This window comes from Gobio gobio (assembly GCF_949357685.1).
Source record: "Gobio gobio genome assembly, chromosome: 6".
In the NCBI taxonomy this organism is placed as follows: domain Eukaryota; kingdom Metazoa; phylum Chordata; class Actinopteri; order Cypriniformes; family Gobionidae; genus Gobio; species Gobio gobio.
The window spans coordinates 44,225,475-44,246,499 of NC_137102.1; the positions used below are offsets into that span (position 1 = coordinate 44,225,475).

The following is a 21,025-nucleotide window of genomic DNA, read 5'->3' on the forward strand; positions in this document are numbered from 1 at the left end:
AAATAAAGAAGAGCTCTAACAGCAGAGGGTTCATACCACCTGCTTGAGAAAAGATTAAATTGAGTCTGATCCGGGTTGGCGAGCTTAATTCGGTTTAATGGCTTAAAAAGAACATTTAATCTTTTTTGCTGAACCCCTGGAATGGTCATCGATTTTATGTTTTTTTCTTCTTCTTCTTTTGCTCTGGATTAGTATTCTACATCTGCCATGGGCTCTGATATTCCTCTCTCTTTCCTCCCTTCTAGTGAGTTTGGGTGACCTGTCCCTGTTGCATGCTTTCATTTACTGGGCAGCAGGATTAGTGGTTCAGCTTCCCCCCAGGGGAACAGAGTCTGTTTGTGAAGGAGCCTCTGTTCTCTGCCTTTTCTCCAGGTTTAAACAGTCTGGATTAGAGTGCCCCCATGGCCAAATGCCTCAGCTAAAACAAGCAAGAGAGAGACACAAAATATTTGTATGATATATTTGATTTGCTTACTGCAAGTCAAGATATTCTGAAATGTTATGAATTTAATATCTATCTATCTATCTATCTATCTATCTATCTATCTATCTATCTATCTATCTATCTATCTATCTATCTATCTATCTATCTATCTATCTATCTATCTATCTATCTATCTATCTATCTATCTATCTATCTATTTATCTATCTATCTATCTATCTATCTATCTATCTATCTATCTATCTATCTATCTATCTATCTATCTATCTATCTATCTATCTATCTATCTATCTATCTATCTATCTATCTATCTATCTAATCTTGGAGCTGTTGGATATATAGATAGACATCCATCTTATTTCTCTTTGCTGAACTTTAGTGGACATAATGGAGTTCTCAGTATTTTTTTAATCTCAGACTTTTTCTCAAATTTCTCTGGAGAAATAAAAAACAAACAAACACTGTAACAGTGTAACACTGTTACAACTACCCAGCATTTTAGAGTCTATAGAACAATAATATTAATGTGAATAGCACATCTCAGATAATCTTGTTTTGGAAAAAAAAATTAATAGAAATTAGTTTGTATTGAAATATGTGAATTTAGATTGATTCTGGTCTCATCTGGTTCCAAACAGGACATTATTTGTGTGTGTGTGTGTGTGTGTGTTAGCGTACAGTGAACAGAACCTCTATGGGCTCAGATGTTCTTTTGGGTCCATACATTCTTCAAATATCATCTTTTATGTTCTCCAGAACAAAGAAAGTCATGTTTGGAACGACATGAGGGTGAGTCATCATTACCGCTGACAGAATTGATCTAAATTTTTCCATTTTAATTTCCTTGAGATCTTTTTCGAAAACTCTTGACTACATGTATTTGAGATTAGAGCCTTTCTCATAGGAGACTATAGATCTATTTATTGATTATGCTTGTTTAACTATCTAATTGGAACGGGAATCATAATATATATTATTCTATGATTAATCACATCAGTGTAATTGGATTGCTTTTATCACCATCATTATTTTGTTCATGACCTTGAGCTGACGTAGGCATTGATCGGCCGCCCCACAGAACTGATTCACCTCTATTACTGGGATTACTGATGGCTTTGCGCTGTGGGTCGCACACCAATGTGCAATCATAAAAAAAAGACCTTTGAAGGCCTCTTAATTTCCCACCATACACACTATTATCACCAGAAACGACCAAAGGCTGAGGGCTAATGATTTTCTGGACGCACAATGGCTCAAGCCATATAATGGATTGCCAATAGTATTAGCAGTGAAATTAAAATCGGTGAAAAAAGGTAGGGGTAGACGTATAGTTATTGATTTTAGGACATCATCAGCCTTGAATTTTGCACAACGGCCTGCAAACAGCATGAATTGCCAGACTGCAGAATATAAAGAGATCATTTTACGTGATCAGTTATTTGTTTTGGATGAGCTTGGGTCGTTGTTTGGGGTTCTGTCTATTGTTTTTGTAAAGTAACCCTTCCTGTGACGTGCTGGGTTGGTGACCTATATTCACTAGGATGCCCCCTGTTCTGAGGGCACAAAGCATTGGCCTGTCAGCTACAACTACTTGTGTCTCCAACAAATGAGCTGAACTGTCCCCCCTTTTTAGCTCTCTTGCTCTTTCCTTTCGGTTTCTACAAATTAACGCCTCTGACACTCATGTTCAGCTACCGGTTCTCTCACTGGAAGCTCATTAGCAGGCTAGTCAACACAATGGAGCCCGACTCTAAACGTCACGCTGTGCGCTCCGCTCTCCCTGCGGTCTTGCTGGGTCCCAGTCTTGACCTTTTATTTGTTTTAATTGAATTCATCTGCCTGCCTTTGGCCTCGGATTCTCTCTCTCTTTTTTTGTGCGGTTTGGAGAGGCGATTGTGCTGGGAAAATCGCCGTCTTACCGCAGAACTAAACAAACAGCAGGGTTTTTCAATTTGCTCTGCTCTGTGTTATTGACCGGGTGAAATCTCTCACTGCCTCCGTCCCGTATGCTCCGAGTCTGTTTTCTGTTTGTCGGAGCTGATGGTGGGCTGTTTGCTCAGCTCGTCTGTGTGCTGGGTCAAACGACGGCTGCATTTACATTTCGATGCAATGCGACCTTGCCACCGACTTCTCCCCGCTCACCCGAGGAGCATCTTTTTTCACAAGCCAAAACCAACATCCTGCTCCGGACGGCCTGCTTCCTGGGTCACTCTGATATCACATGCTGTCTTTGTGACCTGATCCAGTCTTATGCGGTTCTTGAGACGGCACTTTAGACGGTCAACACACAGTGATAAAAGAGGTGTAATTTAAGTAATGCGCCTCTTAACTGGAAAATAATACAGCCTGGTCATGTTATAAAGATGGGGCAGCATTTTTTGTAGGGAAAATAGTTAAAGTGATACGATAATGTACCACAAAACTATTGGTGGTCACAAGTAAGTGCTCTGAAAATGGATGGAATGAGGTTTGTGAGAAGATAATGGTGAAAATTAATTCTCGTTTTCCTTTTCAGATTTAGGTTTTAATGTCATACGACCCACTTATACAACCACAATGTCACAGAACTACTGTGTCATTGGTCAAGAACTGAAAAATGTCATTTTGGTAATAATGTTTCTAAAGTGAAGTCATTTATTTTAATATTTAATTCAATTAAATTGGGCAGTTCCCTTTCGAAAGGGAACTCTCGCTGCGTCTAGCTGACGCTATGGGGAACGCCTCCAGCGTGACAGGTGTCTGAAGCTACTATCGAATCACGTCAATCCTATTGACCGACGACAACCCATGACGTCATCACTATGCGACCCGGAAGTATATAAGGGCGCTGTGCCAACACATACACATCTTTCTCGTCTTCAGGGACTGTCTGTTTGAAGTGCTATACGAGTTAAGGTAATACAAATTCATTATTTAATACACACAAGTGTGTATTTACTGCCTGGGATCAAGAGCATGCACAGTCAGTTCATTTGAAGTTGAATTTGTGTGTAAGTGTGAGCGGTTTTCAATCTGAGATCGCTCCACTCTAGTCTGGCTTTCTTCTTGAGGGAAGAGAGTTTGGCATCTGGGGCTGGATGATGCTGTTCCGCTCACGCTGAGGCTGAGCGCTGGCATGCATCATGGGTTCTCAGATGCAGCTCGCCGATCGTCGCGAGAGGTTATATTCCTCTCGAGCGATCTGGCGGCTAGCGAGACTAATCAGCAAGTGCTCTTAGGGATGGCTGGTGAGAGTGTATGATTCCTCTCAGCCACCCTGACCGTGTATGCTGAGCTGGTGAATGTTATGGAACACGCTGCAGGCAGGCTGCGGCTGCCATGTTGGCGCTTTAAGAGGAGAGATCGCTCGTGATAGATTGCACGATCAATTTCTCCTTGGCCATAAACCATCAGCTCAGATGAGCCTTCCATTCCTTCCTGATCTTCTTACAGAGATCGAGAGGGCATGGAAGAATCCATATTCAACCCGATGTTCATCGACATCAGCGTTTTAACTTCGCTGATGTCGAGGGGATATGGGAATATGGATATGTGTTGATGCTACCGACTGGCGAGGAAAGTTTGCGAACTTTTCTCGCGTGTTGTGGGCATCAACACTGAGAGCTCAAACTTTGCCATCCACCTTTCCAAATCACGTTGTGCTTTAATGGCAGGGCATACACGGCAGCAGGTCAGGCTGGTGCTGCTTTTCACACCATGGCGGTGTTTCAGGCGTACCAGGCAGATCTGCTGGGGGATCTCGATCAGGGGGTTAACCCCTGATGCGGTAGTCGAACTGCGCTGCACCACAGGTCTAACTCTCCGCGCCACCGAGCAAAGCAGCTGCCGCGATCGGCTGATCGTGGGCGGCGATGGTGGCCTAGGAGAGACATCTGTGGTTGAACTCGGCGGATAACGTGGAGAAAGTAAAGAGCTTTCTCCACGATTCACCGGTCTTGCCTTGCAAACTTTTCAATAAAAGTTTGGAGAGGCGAAGGCGCGTTCGGCAGCATTGAACCTGCTTACCGCTGAGATCCGGATCCGCGCCCAGGCAGGCGGGAGGGCCCGTCTTGGCCCGAGGGCTGGAGACAGGGCCAGAGTACCAGTATTGCTTTTTCTTGCGCCCTCTCATAGGAGTAGGTCGCAGAAGAGGCCGGTCTCCCGTAGGAGGAGGGATCCCTCATAGTGTTTCTTCATAGAGCGTTTCTCCAGGCGCTTCTTACATCAGGCCTGGGGCGGCCCGCCTTGGCTTGATCAGTGAGAGCGCCCCTTTCAGGCATGCAAGGGCGGTAGAACACCGCGGTCATATGAGAACCGTGTGGTGAGTCTTCGCTCTACACGCCGCAGGTGAGAGTGGTCTATTTTGTGTGATAACACTAAAATATGTATTTCTTACAGATCTTTGTTCCCTGTATAGAGTGTGGGTTTACGCAACCATTAGGAAGGAGGAGTTAACTGAAGTTCCCCCCTGTAGGTGGCTTATTGCAGCACCAGGAAATGGGCTGTGGAGGTGAGCGTGTTGGCTTTTCCTTGGTGGTCAAGATATCGCGAGGCAGGCCATCGCTCATGGTAGCATATGTATGTAATTAGGGCCTCCTCTCAGGGTGAGAGTGGTGTTTAGGCCGCCGCTCTTCTCTTTGAAATGTTTGCGGAATACTAAGCGGTAGCACACCCTTCTGGGAGAATGGAGTGTTTCTTTCTACCGCTTAGGGTTTTTACTATATGCCTTCGGTAAGCCACCGCAGTTTAGAGTAGTTGTCTCTCTCAGAGTGTTCGTTAGAGACTGATGCTGGAGCTTCAGTTGGGCATGTGGCCTAGGCTATGTTGATGAGGGAGCTGCATTGCTGAGGCACTGTCACCTCTGGCCGTTCACTTCGTGATTCTGAGCCTTTTGTACCATCCCTGTGGTAGCCTCCTCTCACTTGAGAGTCGTTTGGTCAAAGCAGTTATTAGTCAGCCAGTGGTCTAACTGTCAAGGGTTTCATAGCAGTCAGTTAAACTTGCTACCAGGTGGTAGGCCTCACCAGGCCTCCTTGGAGGCGAGTTCCTGAGTGGGATACTCGGGGAGCTAGCATGGCTTGCTATCAGGTAGTAGGCCTCTTCAAGCCTCCTTGAGGACAAGGGCCGATGTGTGATTTTGATATGGCTAGCCTGACGGCTATCAAGTGGTAGGCCTCGTCAGGCCTCCTTGGAGACGAGCCCCTAGGGTCTTTTTTACTCTCACATTGTGCAAAATGTTTGTTATCAGTTGGCAGGCCTTTGAAGCTAGGCCTCGCTGGAGGAGTGCTCTGAGTCTCAGTCACTTGACGGCTAGCACGGCTGAGTTAGTGCTAGCAGGTGGTAGGCCTCACTAGGCCTCCCTAGTAGGCTTGTGATCAGATAGAAGGCCTCATCAGGCTTCTTTTTGAGGGTGAGCTTCTGGAAGAGTTTTCCCAGGCAGCTAGCATGACTTGCTATCAAGGTAGGCCTCACCAGGCCTCCTGGGAGGGCAAGTATCGATGCAGGGCATCGTGAAAAAATAGCCCGGTTGGCTATCAGGGTATAGGCCACAAACTAAGCCTCCCTGACGGTCGGCTGTTAGGTGGAAGGCCTCAGTCAGGCCTCCCGGGAGGCGAGTACCGATGTGTGGGCATCGGGAGTATTCTAGCTTGGCAAGCTGTTCAGGTGGTAGGCCTTATCAGGCCTCCCCGAAGGCAGGTACCAATGTTTTGGCATCAAGGTAGAGCCTGCCTAGCTGGCTATCAGGTTGTAAAGAGCCATTACGCTCCCCTGAGGGTCGGCTGTCAAGTAGGCCTCAATAGGCCTCTTGATCAAGGCACATTATCAGTTGGAAGGCCTCGCCCAGGCCTCACTGGAGGAAGTACCGATGGTCACATCGGGACAACTGGCCTGCCGGCTAGCAGGTTGCAGGCCTCATCAGGCCTCCCTGAAGGCCTGTTGTAGTTGGAAGGCCTTAACCAGGTCTTTCCAAAGGCGAGCACCAGCGCACGGCGTCCAAGTCTACGCCCTAGCAGGCTAAACAGGTGGAAGGCTTTACAAAAGCCTCCCTGAAGGGGAGTGCCCAGGTCATGGTCACTGGATCAGTAGTATAAATTGCTATCTGACAGTAGGCCTGTACCGGGTTTATCCCAGAGGCCGGTAGTAGGCCTCATTAGGCCTCCCTAAGGGGTTCTTGGGGCCCACTCACTTGAGAAACAGTTAGGAACGAAGGAAACCTCAAACAGGTAGTAGGCCTCTCCAGGCCTCCCTAAAGGCTGGCTATCAGGTAGTAGGCCTCAATAGGCCTCCCTTGAGGGCGAGTTCCTGAGTCAGGATGCTCGGCTAGCCTGCGTAGCTTGACTGTCAGGTAGTAGGCCTTCATTTGGCCTCCTTGAGAAAACAAGTTCAGTTTTCCAGCCTTGACAGACAGCTTCAACTGTTATCAGGTGGCCCACGGGACCTCCCTAGATGTAACCTCAGCAGTAAGCATGCTTCGCTGGCAGGTGGTAGGCCTCTCTAGGCCTCCCTGAAGGTGAGCTTGAACGCTCTGTAAGTTGGCATATATTGCTGTTAGGTAGTAGGCCTCACTAGGCCTCCCTGAGGGTGGATTCCCGAGCCAGGATGCTCGGGTTGCCAGCATGGCGTGCTGTTAGGTAGTAGGCCTTTATAGGCCTCCCTGGGGGATAAACCTATTATCAGGTAGTAGGCCCACCGGGCCTCCTTGAAGGCGAAGTTCCCGAGGTAGGCACTTCTTGGTTACCAGTTCTCTGTCTTAGAACTGGTCATAGTTGGCCTACAGCTGGAGGTTACCCGCCAGGCAGGCTCAGCTGCTCCCCTCACTGAGGGTCGTCTATGAGCACACAGCCGCCTGAGCCTGGTCAGACGGTTGTAGGCCTCTCGTGAGGCCTCCCTGTTAGATCAGTCCGTAGGCCTTTTCGGCCTCCTTATTGCTTTGAAACACAAGCACCTGATAGATCCTTGATTGAGCAGGCAGACTCCCCTCGCTAGCAAGGGTTGTAAAGCGCTATGCTGAGTATTGCTCTCTTGGATAACCCGTCTCTGAGTTCCGGGCTGAGTAGGACTGCCAGTTTTCAGTCCCTTAGTTTGGATGCCTCCTGGGCACCATCCAGAGGCTCTGTCTCTGAACAGACAGGGTTGGCTAAACCGAAGTGTCCATAACTCTTAGGGCACCAGGTCAGGCCTCCCTGGTGGCATTCGGGAGAACTTGTTTCCCGAGTAGTGACTGGCTAGGGTTCCTTTGGGTCCCCTAGCCACATTCCCTTAAAGTGACCCCTTCTGTTGAAGTAGTGGTCTCGGGCCTTTGAGCAGTCTGGATAAGAACCTCACGCAGTTGCGTTAAGGTTCCGTTTAGATGTATAGCTTGGGCTATGACCGTAGGGAATGCTGTCGCTGACAGCCCAGTGTGACCTGAGGGAGTGGCTCAGGTTTTTTTTCAGTTGAATTTACTTGTGTTGACAGTGGTCACTGCCACTAGGCAGACACTCCCCTCAGCATGGCGGCGTTGGTATATCGTTCCCCATAGCGTCAGCTAGACGCAGCGAGAGTTCCCTTTCGAAAGGGAACGTTCTAAGGTTACGTATGTAACCTCTGTTCCCTGAGAACAGGGAACGAACGCTGCGTCGCTTTGCCATGCTTCAGGGCCAATCTGCCATACAGTCCCTTCAGACGAGAAGATGTGTATGTGTTGGCACAGCGCCCTTATATACTTCCGGGTCGCATAGTGATGACGTCATGGGTTGTCGTCGGTCAATAGGATTGACGTGATTCGATAGTAGCTTCAGACACCTGTCACGCTGGAGGCGTTCCCCATAGCGTCAGCTAGACGCAGCGTTCGTTCCCTGTTCTCAGGGAACAGAGGTTACATACGTAACCTTAGAACGTTCTAAAAATATATAAATTTTTTTTAACAATTTGGGCTACATCTGTTAAAGGGATAGTTTACCCAAAAATGATCATTTCATTTACTCACCCTCAAGTTGTTCTAAACCTGTATGAAATTCTTTCTTCTACTGAACACAAAGGAAGATATTTTGAAGAATGTCAGTAACAGGTAAAAGTTGATGGACCCCATTGACTTTTATAGTATTTTTTTCCCATACTGTGGAGGTCAATGTGGTCCATCAATTGTTTGGTTACCCATACTCTTCAAAATGTCCTCTTTTTGTTCAGCAGAAAAAATACATTAATACAGGTTTGGAAGAACTTGAGGGTGAGTAAATGCGTAATGTGTAACGGGTGAACTAGCCTATCCCTTTAAGCTAAATATTTATCTGAAATATTTACCTCATGCATTCATCACAAATCAGGGATACTCGGATTTGTGAATGGAATCAAACCTTTTCCATCTAGCAGCCAGGTCATTATGGGAATTTTTGTGGTCTTTTTGTTCAGTCCGTGTAGAGTCTGATGGCCAGTGGGAAATGGCAGAGGAAAATGAGAATGAAAGAGATGAAAAGGAGAGGAAAAGAGTGGTCATTGTCTGAGGGCTTCATTCTCCATGCACTCTCCAGGCCGGGGCTGATGTTGGCAGCACAATAGCAGGATGACCTGGCAGCTGATGGGGGAAAAAAGAGGCAGAATGGAGATGTGTTTGTGGGAAGGATTTGTATGCCAATGAGCTTTAGCCTGGACTGACTGAAAGTCTCTCTCTTTCTCTCTCAGTCACTCACACTCTTTTCTTTTCCAGCTTTCTCTCACTCTTTCCCTCCTGTGGCCAATTTGGTGCCGAGGGACTTGAGGATGCTGTCATTCAAAAATCTTGTCTTCTAAAGCTTTGTGTTCCCGTGACTCCAAGCTTTGTCCTCCTGTGTGATTGTCAGAGTGCATGTGTGTGCGTAAGCGAGTGTATTCAGTTTTCCTTCTCTCCTGTCCTCAGTTTTGTGTGTGTGTCAGTGCTTGTCTTGGTTTGCGGTGCTCTAAATAAATTCTAAAGTACTTTCATGGGACAAACAGTCAACATTGGTAATAATAGTAAAAATAGTTTCTTGAGCATATTAGAATATCACACTATCACAAGTTTTATATGCTGTTAATTTTGTTTAATGTACAATTAGTAAATATGGAAAATAGATCAAATATATAGAAAATATAAGTGTTAAGTACTAATGAAAACTGTAATAGAAAATTAAAGGGGTACTTCACCGCTGGAAAGATGAATGTGTATTTAAATTGGGTCATATGTATTAGAAATGTGATATTATTTTAGTAGTTGGTGCCTTCTAGACTGAGAAAAGCCAGAACATTTATTTTTGGCTCATATGGATGAAAGACAACAACTCCCAGAATGCACTTGCTTCGCTGCCTACGAGGCCACTCCCAAGCCACACCTACCGGTTTCATCACTTGCCCACCGCGGCACCGCCCCATGGTCGTTTTGATTTTTATAGTAATAAAAGCATTTAGTTCAGTTAGAGAACAGACACTACAATTAAAAACTGGACGTGTCTGTTCAATACAGCGTGAGCCGAACGAGAGTCGCAGCACAAACGCAGCAGGAGTCAGATTTAATTCATCACGAGAGCTAATAGCTGACAGACAAGATGATTGCCCAAGATTTGGTTTCAAAGTGAAATGTAAAAGCGCCTATTTAAGGGAGTTTGTCATTGTACCGTTTTGTTGTTGTGTTTTTCATCAAGAATAATAGGCTAATGAACCCACAATTCAAGCAACCCTCAACCCGAATTGGTTTTAATTGGTGCCCGAAACTAAAATGAGCATGGCCGCCTGGCATTCATTCACTGCCTCACAGTCATTCACGGTGCGTGTCCAGTCTGGCGTGTTTTCAGTTCATGCCTATGGAAGCTTAACTTTCATAGGAATTCATTGAGAACACTCGCTTTGCTTTGCTTTCAGTGGGCATTTACATTCTGTGAGTGAGATCCCACCCCTATGGACGGGTTGAAAACACGCGGAACTAACTCCTACTACTGGCTGTAGTCTCTAGCCTTTGGCCAAAAAAGCCTCCCATGACGCAAAATGACGATATTTGCGTCATCGTAGGCTTTTTTTCAGACATAAAATACATAAAACTCTCGTCTCTGGGGGGGGGGGCACGATCATTCGAATATACTACCTGGTTTCTAATGATACATAGCTTAATGCTAATCGCTGAAGTACCCCTTTAAGCATTGATATTATCTTTAATCAGGCAGATTAAAACGCTAACAGTGGTCAATACTGATATAGTCACTGATATATCAGGCGTCTTTATCTAATATGCTTTTATAGATCTCGGTCCAAGCCAGCTGCGAGTTTGGAAGAGGAAGCAGTCTTTTCCATATGCTTTTCTGACGACTTTGGCTCATTAGGGATGCAGCCCATGTTGCTGGTAGCTGCTCGCAGGTACACTGATTTGGCCCTCAGCAGTGATTATGTGCTCACTAATGTGCCATTGGCTGCCGAGTGACCCAGCGTGGAGAGGGCTGACCGAACCGCACTGACTCCAGCATTCCTTAATATCTTACTGGAGCAAGATGCACAAATCTTCAATTTCCCCCTTGCGGTACCCCTGTACCTCCCTGTTACCACGACAACACCATGGCCCCGGCCACTGAGAGCGGAACGAAAGACCTTAAGCACCATTGATGGCCTCATTCAGATGGAGAAATCCATCAGAGAGGATGAAAGGTGTGTGTGTGTGCACTTTTGTATTTCATCTGTATATAAACTTTGTTTTGAGACCTAATGTATTCTATAGGTAGGCTTTTGCAGTATATCTTTTGATCTTCATATCGATTCTGCTTTTCAGTAAGCAATCTATAGATTCATACCTGTGACAAATTGTGTGTTTTTTGGCTGCTGGCCTCATTGTGAAGTCGGGCGGCTCTGCCCAAGGTATTGGAAGAGATGGCAGGGCGTTTGATTGCTGGCAGGTAGATTAAAGCAGCTCTTCCGCCGGGATTAGAAAGCGAAAGAGGATGGAAGTGGAGATCACAGCCAGAGGAACACTGAGCTCTCCCCACTCAAAGCGTCTGGAATCACCTCTGGCCTGGACTCAAGCACTTCAACAGCAGGCGAGAGCATCATGGGGGATCTGGATAAAGAGAGAGAACGAGAATAATAAAAAGAACAGGCTTGGTGTTGGCTCAATTTTTGGATATGCGGATATGGCCAGTGATTGAGCGAGTGGAATTGAGTTTGCAGTGATGCCAGATGACAGCCAGAGAATTTAGTAGAAAGAATGAAGATTACAGAAGAATTCAAAGGCCTTGAATAATATTTATTGATATTAAAATAGATTTAAAAGATGTGCTTATCAAGGCTGCATTTTATACAAAATACAGTAAAAACTGTGATATTATGAAATGCTACCATTCAAATGTACTATTTTCTATTTTATTTTTTAATGTAATTCATTTCTGTGAGGGCAAAGCTGAATTTTCAGCAGACATTACTCCAGTCTTCAGTGTCACGTGATCCTTCAGAAATCATTCTGATATGCTGATTTGGTGTCCAAGAAACATTTCTTTTATTATCAATATTGAAAACAGTTCCACATTTTTGGGGGATTTTTTTCCGGGATTATTTGATGAATAGACAGTTCAAAATAGACAAAAAAATGTTTTGTCCAGCATGGGAGGCGGGCGTGCTAACAAGGATGCTAAAGACCGCAGCCTCTAACGTCAGTCGCTAGCACACCTCTTAAAGGTCCTCTGTGTAATATTTAGGAGGATCTATTGACAGAAATGCAATATAATATAACTATGTTTTCGATTTCTGGATTGGGAGGCGGGCGCGCTAACAAGGATCCTAGGCTCTAGCGCCACACTCTAAAAAATGCTGGGATAAAAATAACCCAATTTGGGTTGAAAATGGACTAACCCAGCATTTGGGTTGTTTTAAGCAAACATTTAACCAAACCGATGGGTTAAAACAACCCAACCGCTGGGTTAGTCCATTTTCAACCCAACTTGGGTTATTTTTAACCCAGCATTTTTTCGAGTGCAGTCGCTAGTGCTTGTTACAAATGCAGCCTTGCCGAATTAAAGGCACAATATCTGATTTTCACCACTAGAGGTTGCTTGTTCAAAACAAAGGCTTCGTTTGATGACCCCTTGATTTCGCGGGATCATGGGAGTTTTTCCCATGGGAGTGTCTTCACTTCTACAGTCGGTGGAAAAGAATCTGATGAGACTCGGGCAAAAAATCATATACATGGATGAGCTAATGTATTAAAGATACTGTAGTATGAAGCAGGGTGGGGCTGATAGCTTTCGGAGCGGAATGAGGCCGCTAGAGCAATTGCTAATGAGAGAAAAACGCGACACACGGCTCGAGAGCAGTGGAGCTTTTATTATGCCGCAGTAAACTAGATTGATAATAGGCATGGTAAAACCTGGTACTCGCGGTAAATCAAGAAAACGAGATTTAAACAATAAGACTAACTGTGTTGAGCTTTATAACAATGATTCGTTTTCTGTCAATGAATGTATCCAAACAGTTGCTCAACTGTCTAATAAAACACATAACATATTAAAGCGTCTTTGGTGTTTCCATGGTTTCTACAAAATAAAACCAGAAATCGAGGGTAGCGTGGGTATGATGCCATTGATAGGCGACACACAGACAGTCCATGTACTGGTTAAAATTCCTGGTTTCTTTGGATTTAAACATTCTTGGAAACATTTGGAATAATGCAAGTACACAATTATCTTAAAAATCTTACATATTGTGCCTTTTAAGTAAAAAAATAAAAAAACCTTACTGATTTCAAACATTTGAACAGTTGTTTTGTGTATAATATTATAATTGAATGAGACATACATAAATGTGCTTAAGTTAAATTCATTTAAATATGTGAAAAGAAAAAGAAGAAGAAAATGTGTATTAGCCATTTGTGACAAGCTACTATTTTAGCAATTCAAGTGCTGGTGTGGACTGCCCATTATCGTCCAATGTCGATAATCTCAAAATGCCCAAATGTCAGCCTGGCCTCTACGACTCATTTCATGTATATCAGACAATAACAAACATTTACCTCTCCCTATGTTTCTGCAGAGATTCACTAATGCAAGCGACTAAAAGTGCAACAGATCAATGGATTATGATAAAAGTGTTGTATTTAATGATTTATCACAATAAAATCCTGGAGTGGACTCTATCTCGTCTCTGGGGCGTCCTGTTCCAGTAACATGGTCCCATAGTCTTTCTGCTTTTCTTCCCCATGTGAAAACGCTGCCCACCGATGATAATCGATAAATGAGCATGCCTGTTTGAAACCAAACCCTGCGAAGAGCCCATGCAGTCTGCTCCGAGCAGACAACAGCAGTGATCATGGGAAAATTATTCACATGTTGTGTCGAGAGAAAACTTCATGTCGGCAGATATATCAGATCTCTTATCAGACACATCATACGCAAGGCAATGATAATGCGAGATGAGGCTGTGTTTTATTTGTCATAAGTGTGAGATGAGGCGAGATATGAATCTTACTGTAAAGTGTTTTGCTGGGTTTAATCTGGTATTGACATTGATGGTGTTTTGTGTCCGTTTTAATTGGATGATGAATATGAGCTGGGCTGCGACACAAATAGGCAAGTGAGAAGTCCAAGTCAAGTTAGAGTTACATGTGTTGAATGAATTCACTTCTCCAGGGACAGAGAAACAGAACGAGAAAAGAAGAGTGAGAGGGAATTGAAGAGAGAAAGAGAAAAGAAAGTATATGTCTGTCTATCTTTAAAGATCTATCTATGTAAATCAAGATAATCTGAATCTATCTATCTATCTATCTATCTATCTATCTATCTATCTATCTATCTATCTATCTATCTATCTATCTATCTATCTATCTATCTATCTATCTATCTATCTATCTATCTATCTATCTATCTATCTATCTATCTGTCTGTCTGTCCGTCCGTCCGTCCGTCCGTCCGTCCGTCCGTCCGTCCGTCCGTCCATCCATCCATCCATCCATCCATCCATCCATCCATCCATCCATCCATCCATCCATCCATCCATCCATCCATCCATCCATCCATCCATCCATCCATCCATCCATCCATCCATCCATCCATCCATCCATCCATCTATCTATCTATCTATCTATCTATCTATCTATCTATCTATCTATCTATCTATCTATCTATTGATCACTCTATCTATATGTATAGCTCTATCAATCGGTCGATCGCTCTATCTATATCTATAGCTCTATCAATCGGTCGATCGCTCTATCTATATCTATAGATCTATCTATAGATTGCTCTAACTGTCGCATTATCTATCGCTCTATCTATATCTATAGATCTATCTATCGATTGCTCTAACTGTCGCATTATCTATCGCTCTATCTAGATCAAGCGTTCTATCTATTTCTATCGCATCGCTCTATCTATCGATCGATCTATCTATTTATCTATATCTACAGCTCCATCGTTCTATCCATTGTTTTATCAATTGCTCTATCTATCGCTCTAACGCTATATCTATCGACATGACTACAACAATAAAACTTTGTCAAGGCAAAATTGTACCTTTGCTTTTCTAGAATTACTATTTTAGAGTTTCTTTGAATTTCAATTCATGCTAATTCCACTTCATTACATTCCATTTTGAGTTGTGTGTGTGTGAAGCCTCAGAGCAGAAGTGCGAGGTGTGGTGTCTAGTTAAATAAAGGTCTTTTTTTTGTTTCACCCCTCAGGCTTTATCAGCAGTTATTTGAGTAATTGATTATAACACTCATCAACCTGTGTTATCAGCATTATTGCTGCCTTCCTCTTTCCCCCTCTGCCATTTCAGAATTGTTTATCCTGCTTTAAAGCATCCAGATTAGTGGTTCTCATCCACACGGCGATTGTATTGGGTCAGTTTCAGCCCTCTATTAGCCGCTGTGCTATTAAATACATTAGTAATCAGTAGGTTTAACCAAACAGAGACCACAGAAAGGCTTTTTATCCGTTGTGTGTGCTTTTAAAGAGCGACCTTTCCTCAGCGAAAAGGGTACCTGTTCACTGAGCAAATGGCCTCAGCAAATACTCTGACACACTTTCGCTGCAACTTTATTTATTTACAAATGTCACCGTCACCGGGGCGTAATGTGTTGCATCAGGCGAAGGGCTCTTTAGAAAAGCGCTCCTCATCAATCCAGAGGATTTAGATGGAGGCTGGAGAGAGGAGGAGGAGGAGGAGGAGGGGAGATGAATATGGTTTATGGAGTGATTCAGTGAAGAACACTCTTTTTAGACTTTAGGCTATATATAGTTTCATTTCTATATAATATAATTTAATTTACTTTTTAATAGTTTACTCCAACTATTAAACTAAAATTTTGCATTCGGTCTTTATATATTTTTTTTACACTAAAACCAGTTCCAACTTACAGTATTTTTTCATCTTTTCTACCCATCTTTGGCCCTTAGAATTACTAAAAAAGCTATTTTGCTACTGTACCTTAATAATTATGATCAGCTAACCTCTTTGCATGTGAAATGAGTAATTTACATTCCCAGCTCGCTGTATAGTTGTTTGGACATCTTATGTGTGCTGTGCAGTATGCGAGGTAGAGCAGATCTCTCTCACCGCTTAAGGATTACAGTCAGTCTGCAGGAAAATATTTATGAAATATGACTCCATTAATCTTACACCAACACTGTACTGTCACTATAAATCAAACACACATCCTACTCCACCTCATACACAACGGCTAAGGATATACCTTCGTCATATTCTCATTCTTTTTACCTTTTGTTTGACCGAATCCAGTTAAAACATTGACTTTCGAGAGGGTGAAAGACAAAAGGCCATTAAACCACTTAAGATCAGCATGCCAATAACTTGCATGTCTGCTGATATGTCAAACACACTGTGCTCAGCATTTATTTATGCAAATATACTGAAGTATTGACTGGAAGAAGTGTCTGTCTGTCTATCTATTTATCTATCTGTTTATCCGTCTGTCTGTTGTTATTATATACATAGTATTTATGTGGGTAACACTTTACAATAAGGTTGTATGAGTTAACATTAGTTAATGCAATAGTTAACATGAACTAACCATGAACAACACCTCTGTTCAGCATTAGTAAATCTTTGTTAACGTTAGTTAATAAAAACATGGTTTGTTCATGTTAGTTCACAGTGCATTAACTAATGTTAACAAGATTTTAATAATACATTACTAAATGTTGAAATTAACATTAAAAAAGATGAATAAATGCTTTATAAGTGCAGTTCATTATTAGATCATGTTAACTAATGTAGTTAACTAATGTTAACTAATGAACTTTATTGTAAAGTTTTACCTTTATATGTATATATATTATTTAAAGTTGCAGTCAATGTGTACATTTTAGCGGCATCTAGAGGTGAGGTTGTGAATTGCAATCACCCACTGCTCACCCCTCCCTTTCGAAGCACATAGTGAAGCTACAGTGGCCGACACAGGACACAAATGACATAGTCGGAGAGAGCAGAGAGTGACTAGCGCTCTTTAGAGTAGTTTTTCCGTTTAGGGCTACTGTAGAAACATGGTGGCGCAAAATGCCGACTTCACTGTAAGGGGACCCGCTGTGTATGATGATTAAAATGGCTCATTCTTAGGTAATACAAACATAACGGTACATTATGTATAGTCTTTATACACCACTGAAAACATAGTCATGTATATTATATTGCATTTCTGTCAATAGATCCTCATAAATACTACCCACTGCACCTTTAAATGTATAATATAAATATATGAAATTTGAATGGTCATGTTTTAAATTCCGGTTTTGTTCATTTCAGTTCTGTGACGTCACTGCGATCAAATCTAGTGTTTTGATCATTTTGTCTTTTGATTCCATCTTTTAATTCATGAAATGTAGAATTTAAAACCTAAAACATGGTTTGCAGCTCTTTATCAAATATTTTCCTCAGTGTGAAACGTAACATCAGAGATGATTAAAAATTAAAAGCCGTCAATGCCAAAACCTAATTTTCCCTGGAATGTAGATCATAGCAGAAAAACACAGTTTGCCACCCTCCGTGCGTGGGGGAGAGAGGCTAGCATAAGAAATTAAATAGCCTCTTAGATGGTTTGTTGACCCATTCCCCTTGGCATATACACACATACTCATACATACTCCAGAAATGAAAATGAAAACCATCAATACAGCGATCGAGGGCAAACGCTGTTTTGATGGTAATGCTGTGTAAGACATGAATGTGTTTTTATTGATATATCTGATTTACAAAACAGCCTTTCCCTCGTAATGGGTTCCCAGCATTGGGTTTCGCCGCTGGATGAACGAGGGCATTGTGGGAGTGATTTAAACCGCGGGGCTAGACTCTCGTCCCTCAGGCTACGGACCTGATTGTCTGCAACTGCTCTGTGATTTACTTGCCAAATATGCAATCTCATCTAACCAGCTTGTTTTGCTCACAATATGTCACGAGGTTGAGTGAACTTTAACAAATCATTACTTTTTTCTCTCTCCCCCGTGTGCTCTTTTTCTTTCTCTACTCCTTTCTTTCTCTCTAGTTACATTGCTGGACACTATGTCTGCTCTGGGAGACCTTGGCTGGGAGGCCTACCCAGCTGAAGGGGTGAGTAACACAACCAATCAAAATCAAGACACAAACACACAAGCCCCCACAAACCTCTTTAATCAATTCTAAGTTTTGCAACCAGCCAAAATTTTGGTGCGTTTGTCTCAACGCTTGTTTTACACAAAATGTTTTGAACCGTGCAGGGACAACTTTTTAAAATTAAAATGAATCTGTGCTCTTGGGCTCCGACACACTTTTGAACCCCTCTAGCATATTTTTCCTATTTGAAACCCTCTTGCATATTTTTCCTTTTTTCATTAAAACATGCTTTTTCCTTGAGCAGAACTCTAAGTTATTAAGCCACGTTTGTACTGTACATTATAAGGTTATGATGTCGTCTTAAACATAACATCACTGATTTGACTATTGATTTTTTTCTTCTTGACAAAATGGAGTGCTGCAGGGATGAAGGATTTTTGTATGGAGGTTTGTTTTCACCACAGAATAAAAAATAAAAAAGGTAATTGCGACTTTTTATCTCACAATTCTGACTTTTTATCTCAGAATTGCGTGATATAAAGTTGCAATTGCGTGTTATAAAGTCAGAATTGTGAGACATAAACTCGCAATTCTGACTTTTTTTCTCACAATTGCAAGTTTATATCTCACAATTCTGACTTTATAACACACAATTGTGAATTATAAAGTCAGAATTGTGAGATATAAACTCAATTCGGAGAAAAAAAGTCAGAATTGCGAGTTTATGTCTCACAATTCTGATTTTATAACACGCAATTGCAACTTTATATCACGCAAATGTGAGATAAAAAGTCAGAATTGTGAGATAAAAAGTCACAATTACCTTTTTTATTTTTTATTCTGTGGTGAAAACAAACCTCCATACAAAAATCATTCATCCCTGCAGCACTCTTTTTTTCCTCAGAATTGGACTTTTTAACGCGCAATTGCAACTTTATATCACGCAATTCTAAGAAAATAAGTCAAAATTGCGAGATATAAACCCGCAATTGCGTGTTATAAAGTATTTAGGCATATATCTCGCAATTGTGAGAAAAAAATTCAGAATTGTGAGATGTAAACTCAATTGCGAGATAAAAAGTTGCAATTATCTTTTAAAATGTTTTATTCTGTGGTGCAAACAACCTTCCATATTTTTGTAAGCCAGTCCAGAAGTAAGAATCACACTGGTTCCTTCGACAAAAAGCCAGTAGGATTTTTTCATTGGCTTTAAGATTATTGCATAAAATGAGCTCTAATTTTTCAAGATAATCTTCAGCGCTTCTTTTACAGAAAACGGTTTGAACTGTAGAGGGACATCTTTTATGTAAAAAATATTTCCCCCCCTGCTAACAATTATCGGTAATCACACCATTGCATCTTAAATGTGCTGGAATTGCATATGGTTAGACCCGACCTACGCATATGTATGCATAGAGTGAATACAGCATACTTTGAGTCTATGTGAAAGGAAGGCTGTATGAGCACGTTCTGTAGTTCTTATAAATAGGAGCCACTGTTTTTTGCACATGCAAATTGTAGGATGTGGTGTCAAGGTCATCTGTGAAGTCTAGTGAGCTTATACCCATTTTCAGCCAAGAGGCATTCATGTTCGGCTTAACACCAACTTACCCGGTCGCTTACTTCCAATTTATTTGAGGAAGACGTCAAGATTAAGAGTCTCTAAAGCAGGAACACAATCCCCTGTGCCAGAGAACAGAAGAAGGAGCTGTTCTGTCTTTTTCGATGCACCCAAAGTGGTCTAAAAATAATCAAGTTTGCAAAAACCATGGTGAGCTTAAAAGAAAATCAATCTTGGGGATTTCACAGCTGCCTTTTAAATGATTTAATAGAGACGTCAGGAACTAGATCAGATTGCCCGTGCCCCACACGCGTATCTACGAGATGTGTCGTGTAGCAGCTAACTCTGGAGATGAACAGAAATTACAAATTATTTTAGTGCGACAGACATGTACTCCTCCCAAACCGAGAAATATTAGACTTGCATAACAGAGTATGGTGTTGCATAACAGGCTGATATGTTGTCAATAACCCAAACCCGCCACCTCTCCCTAAGAGAGCAGGTGAATACTGAATGACATTTCAAATCAGTCGTGGAAGACAAAGCAAACGCTGCAGAGCAAGATCCTCAAAACAGATGCATCCTGTAAATAGTTTTTCATATTTAATAGTCACAGTATTTCATTCAGGTCTCACACATTAAATATTAGCTTGAGTAAACGGCTTGGAGTGTTTGGATTTCTGTAGTGTGAGTGAGCATATCACCAGCTCCTCAGCAGGTTTTCTGTTTTCTTTAACCCTTAAACACATGCCTCGAGTCTTTAGTGACCCAGTTCGTCATTAACCCTCCTCCTCATTCATTTTTTTTAAAGTTAGACATCAACCTTCTTAGTATTCCTCAATCAATTCAATATAAAAATATAACAAGTAAATACAATTATAAAAGAATGCCTGTTTTCCCTTTCCCATTCCTATTCGCTAACGACGCAAGGTGTGTAACAGTCTAAGTATATTTTTTAATTGAATCTTTGAAGACCGAATAAGTGCAATTCACATTTATTCCACAAGGTGGCAATGTCTGATACACAATGATGTAGTGACGTTTCACTCATAGTTACCGCAGGCAGAAAACTAAATAATAGGAAGTATCATCAGCAAACCTTGAAATAGCTCAGTGATTTACTGCAGAGCAATACTGAACACAATCTAATATTAGTGTCCCTGTCACTTGATGGTGGTTCTGGTGAATAAGTGATCAAAAGATGTTGAAAATGATGGTTTTGAGAGTATGTTTGAGATCAAGAATATGAGCCAGATGCTGAATATATCAGGAGAGTATTATAGTACTGCGACCGATAGAGATCCATCTGTGTTAGATATAGATCTGGGTCACTAAAGACCCGAATATGTAATAATGATTGGTAAAACATTCATGCATTTAAGGGTTAACTGTGAATGCTTATTTCTGACTTTTTTACATTGTAGATTACATTTGTTATTGTATAACGCTAAAATAATTAAATGTATTTTGCACAAGATCCACAAATGCTAATAATTGTTTTTTTTTTGTTTTTTTTTGTATTAAAAATACGTTT

At 42.0% G+C, this 21,025-nt stretch overlaps 1 protein-coding gene across 1 annotated transcript in view; it reads left to right on the forward strand.

Annotated features, from left to right (window-relative positions):
- The window catches only part of epha4b (eph receptor A4b), a 170,473-nt gene that overhangs the window by 2,669 nt on the left and 146,779 nt on the right, over positions 1–21,025 (forward strand). The window contains exon 2 of the mRNA XM_079818802.1: positions 17,884–17,948. Within this exon, the coding sequence (XP_079674928.1) occupies positions 17,884–17,948 (65 nt within the window). The remainder of the gene's footprint in view (positions 1–17,883; positions 17,949–21,025) is intronic.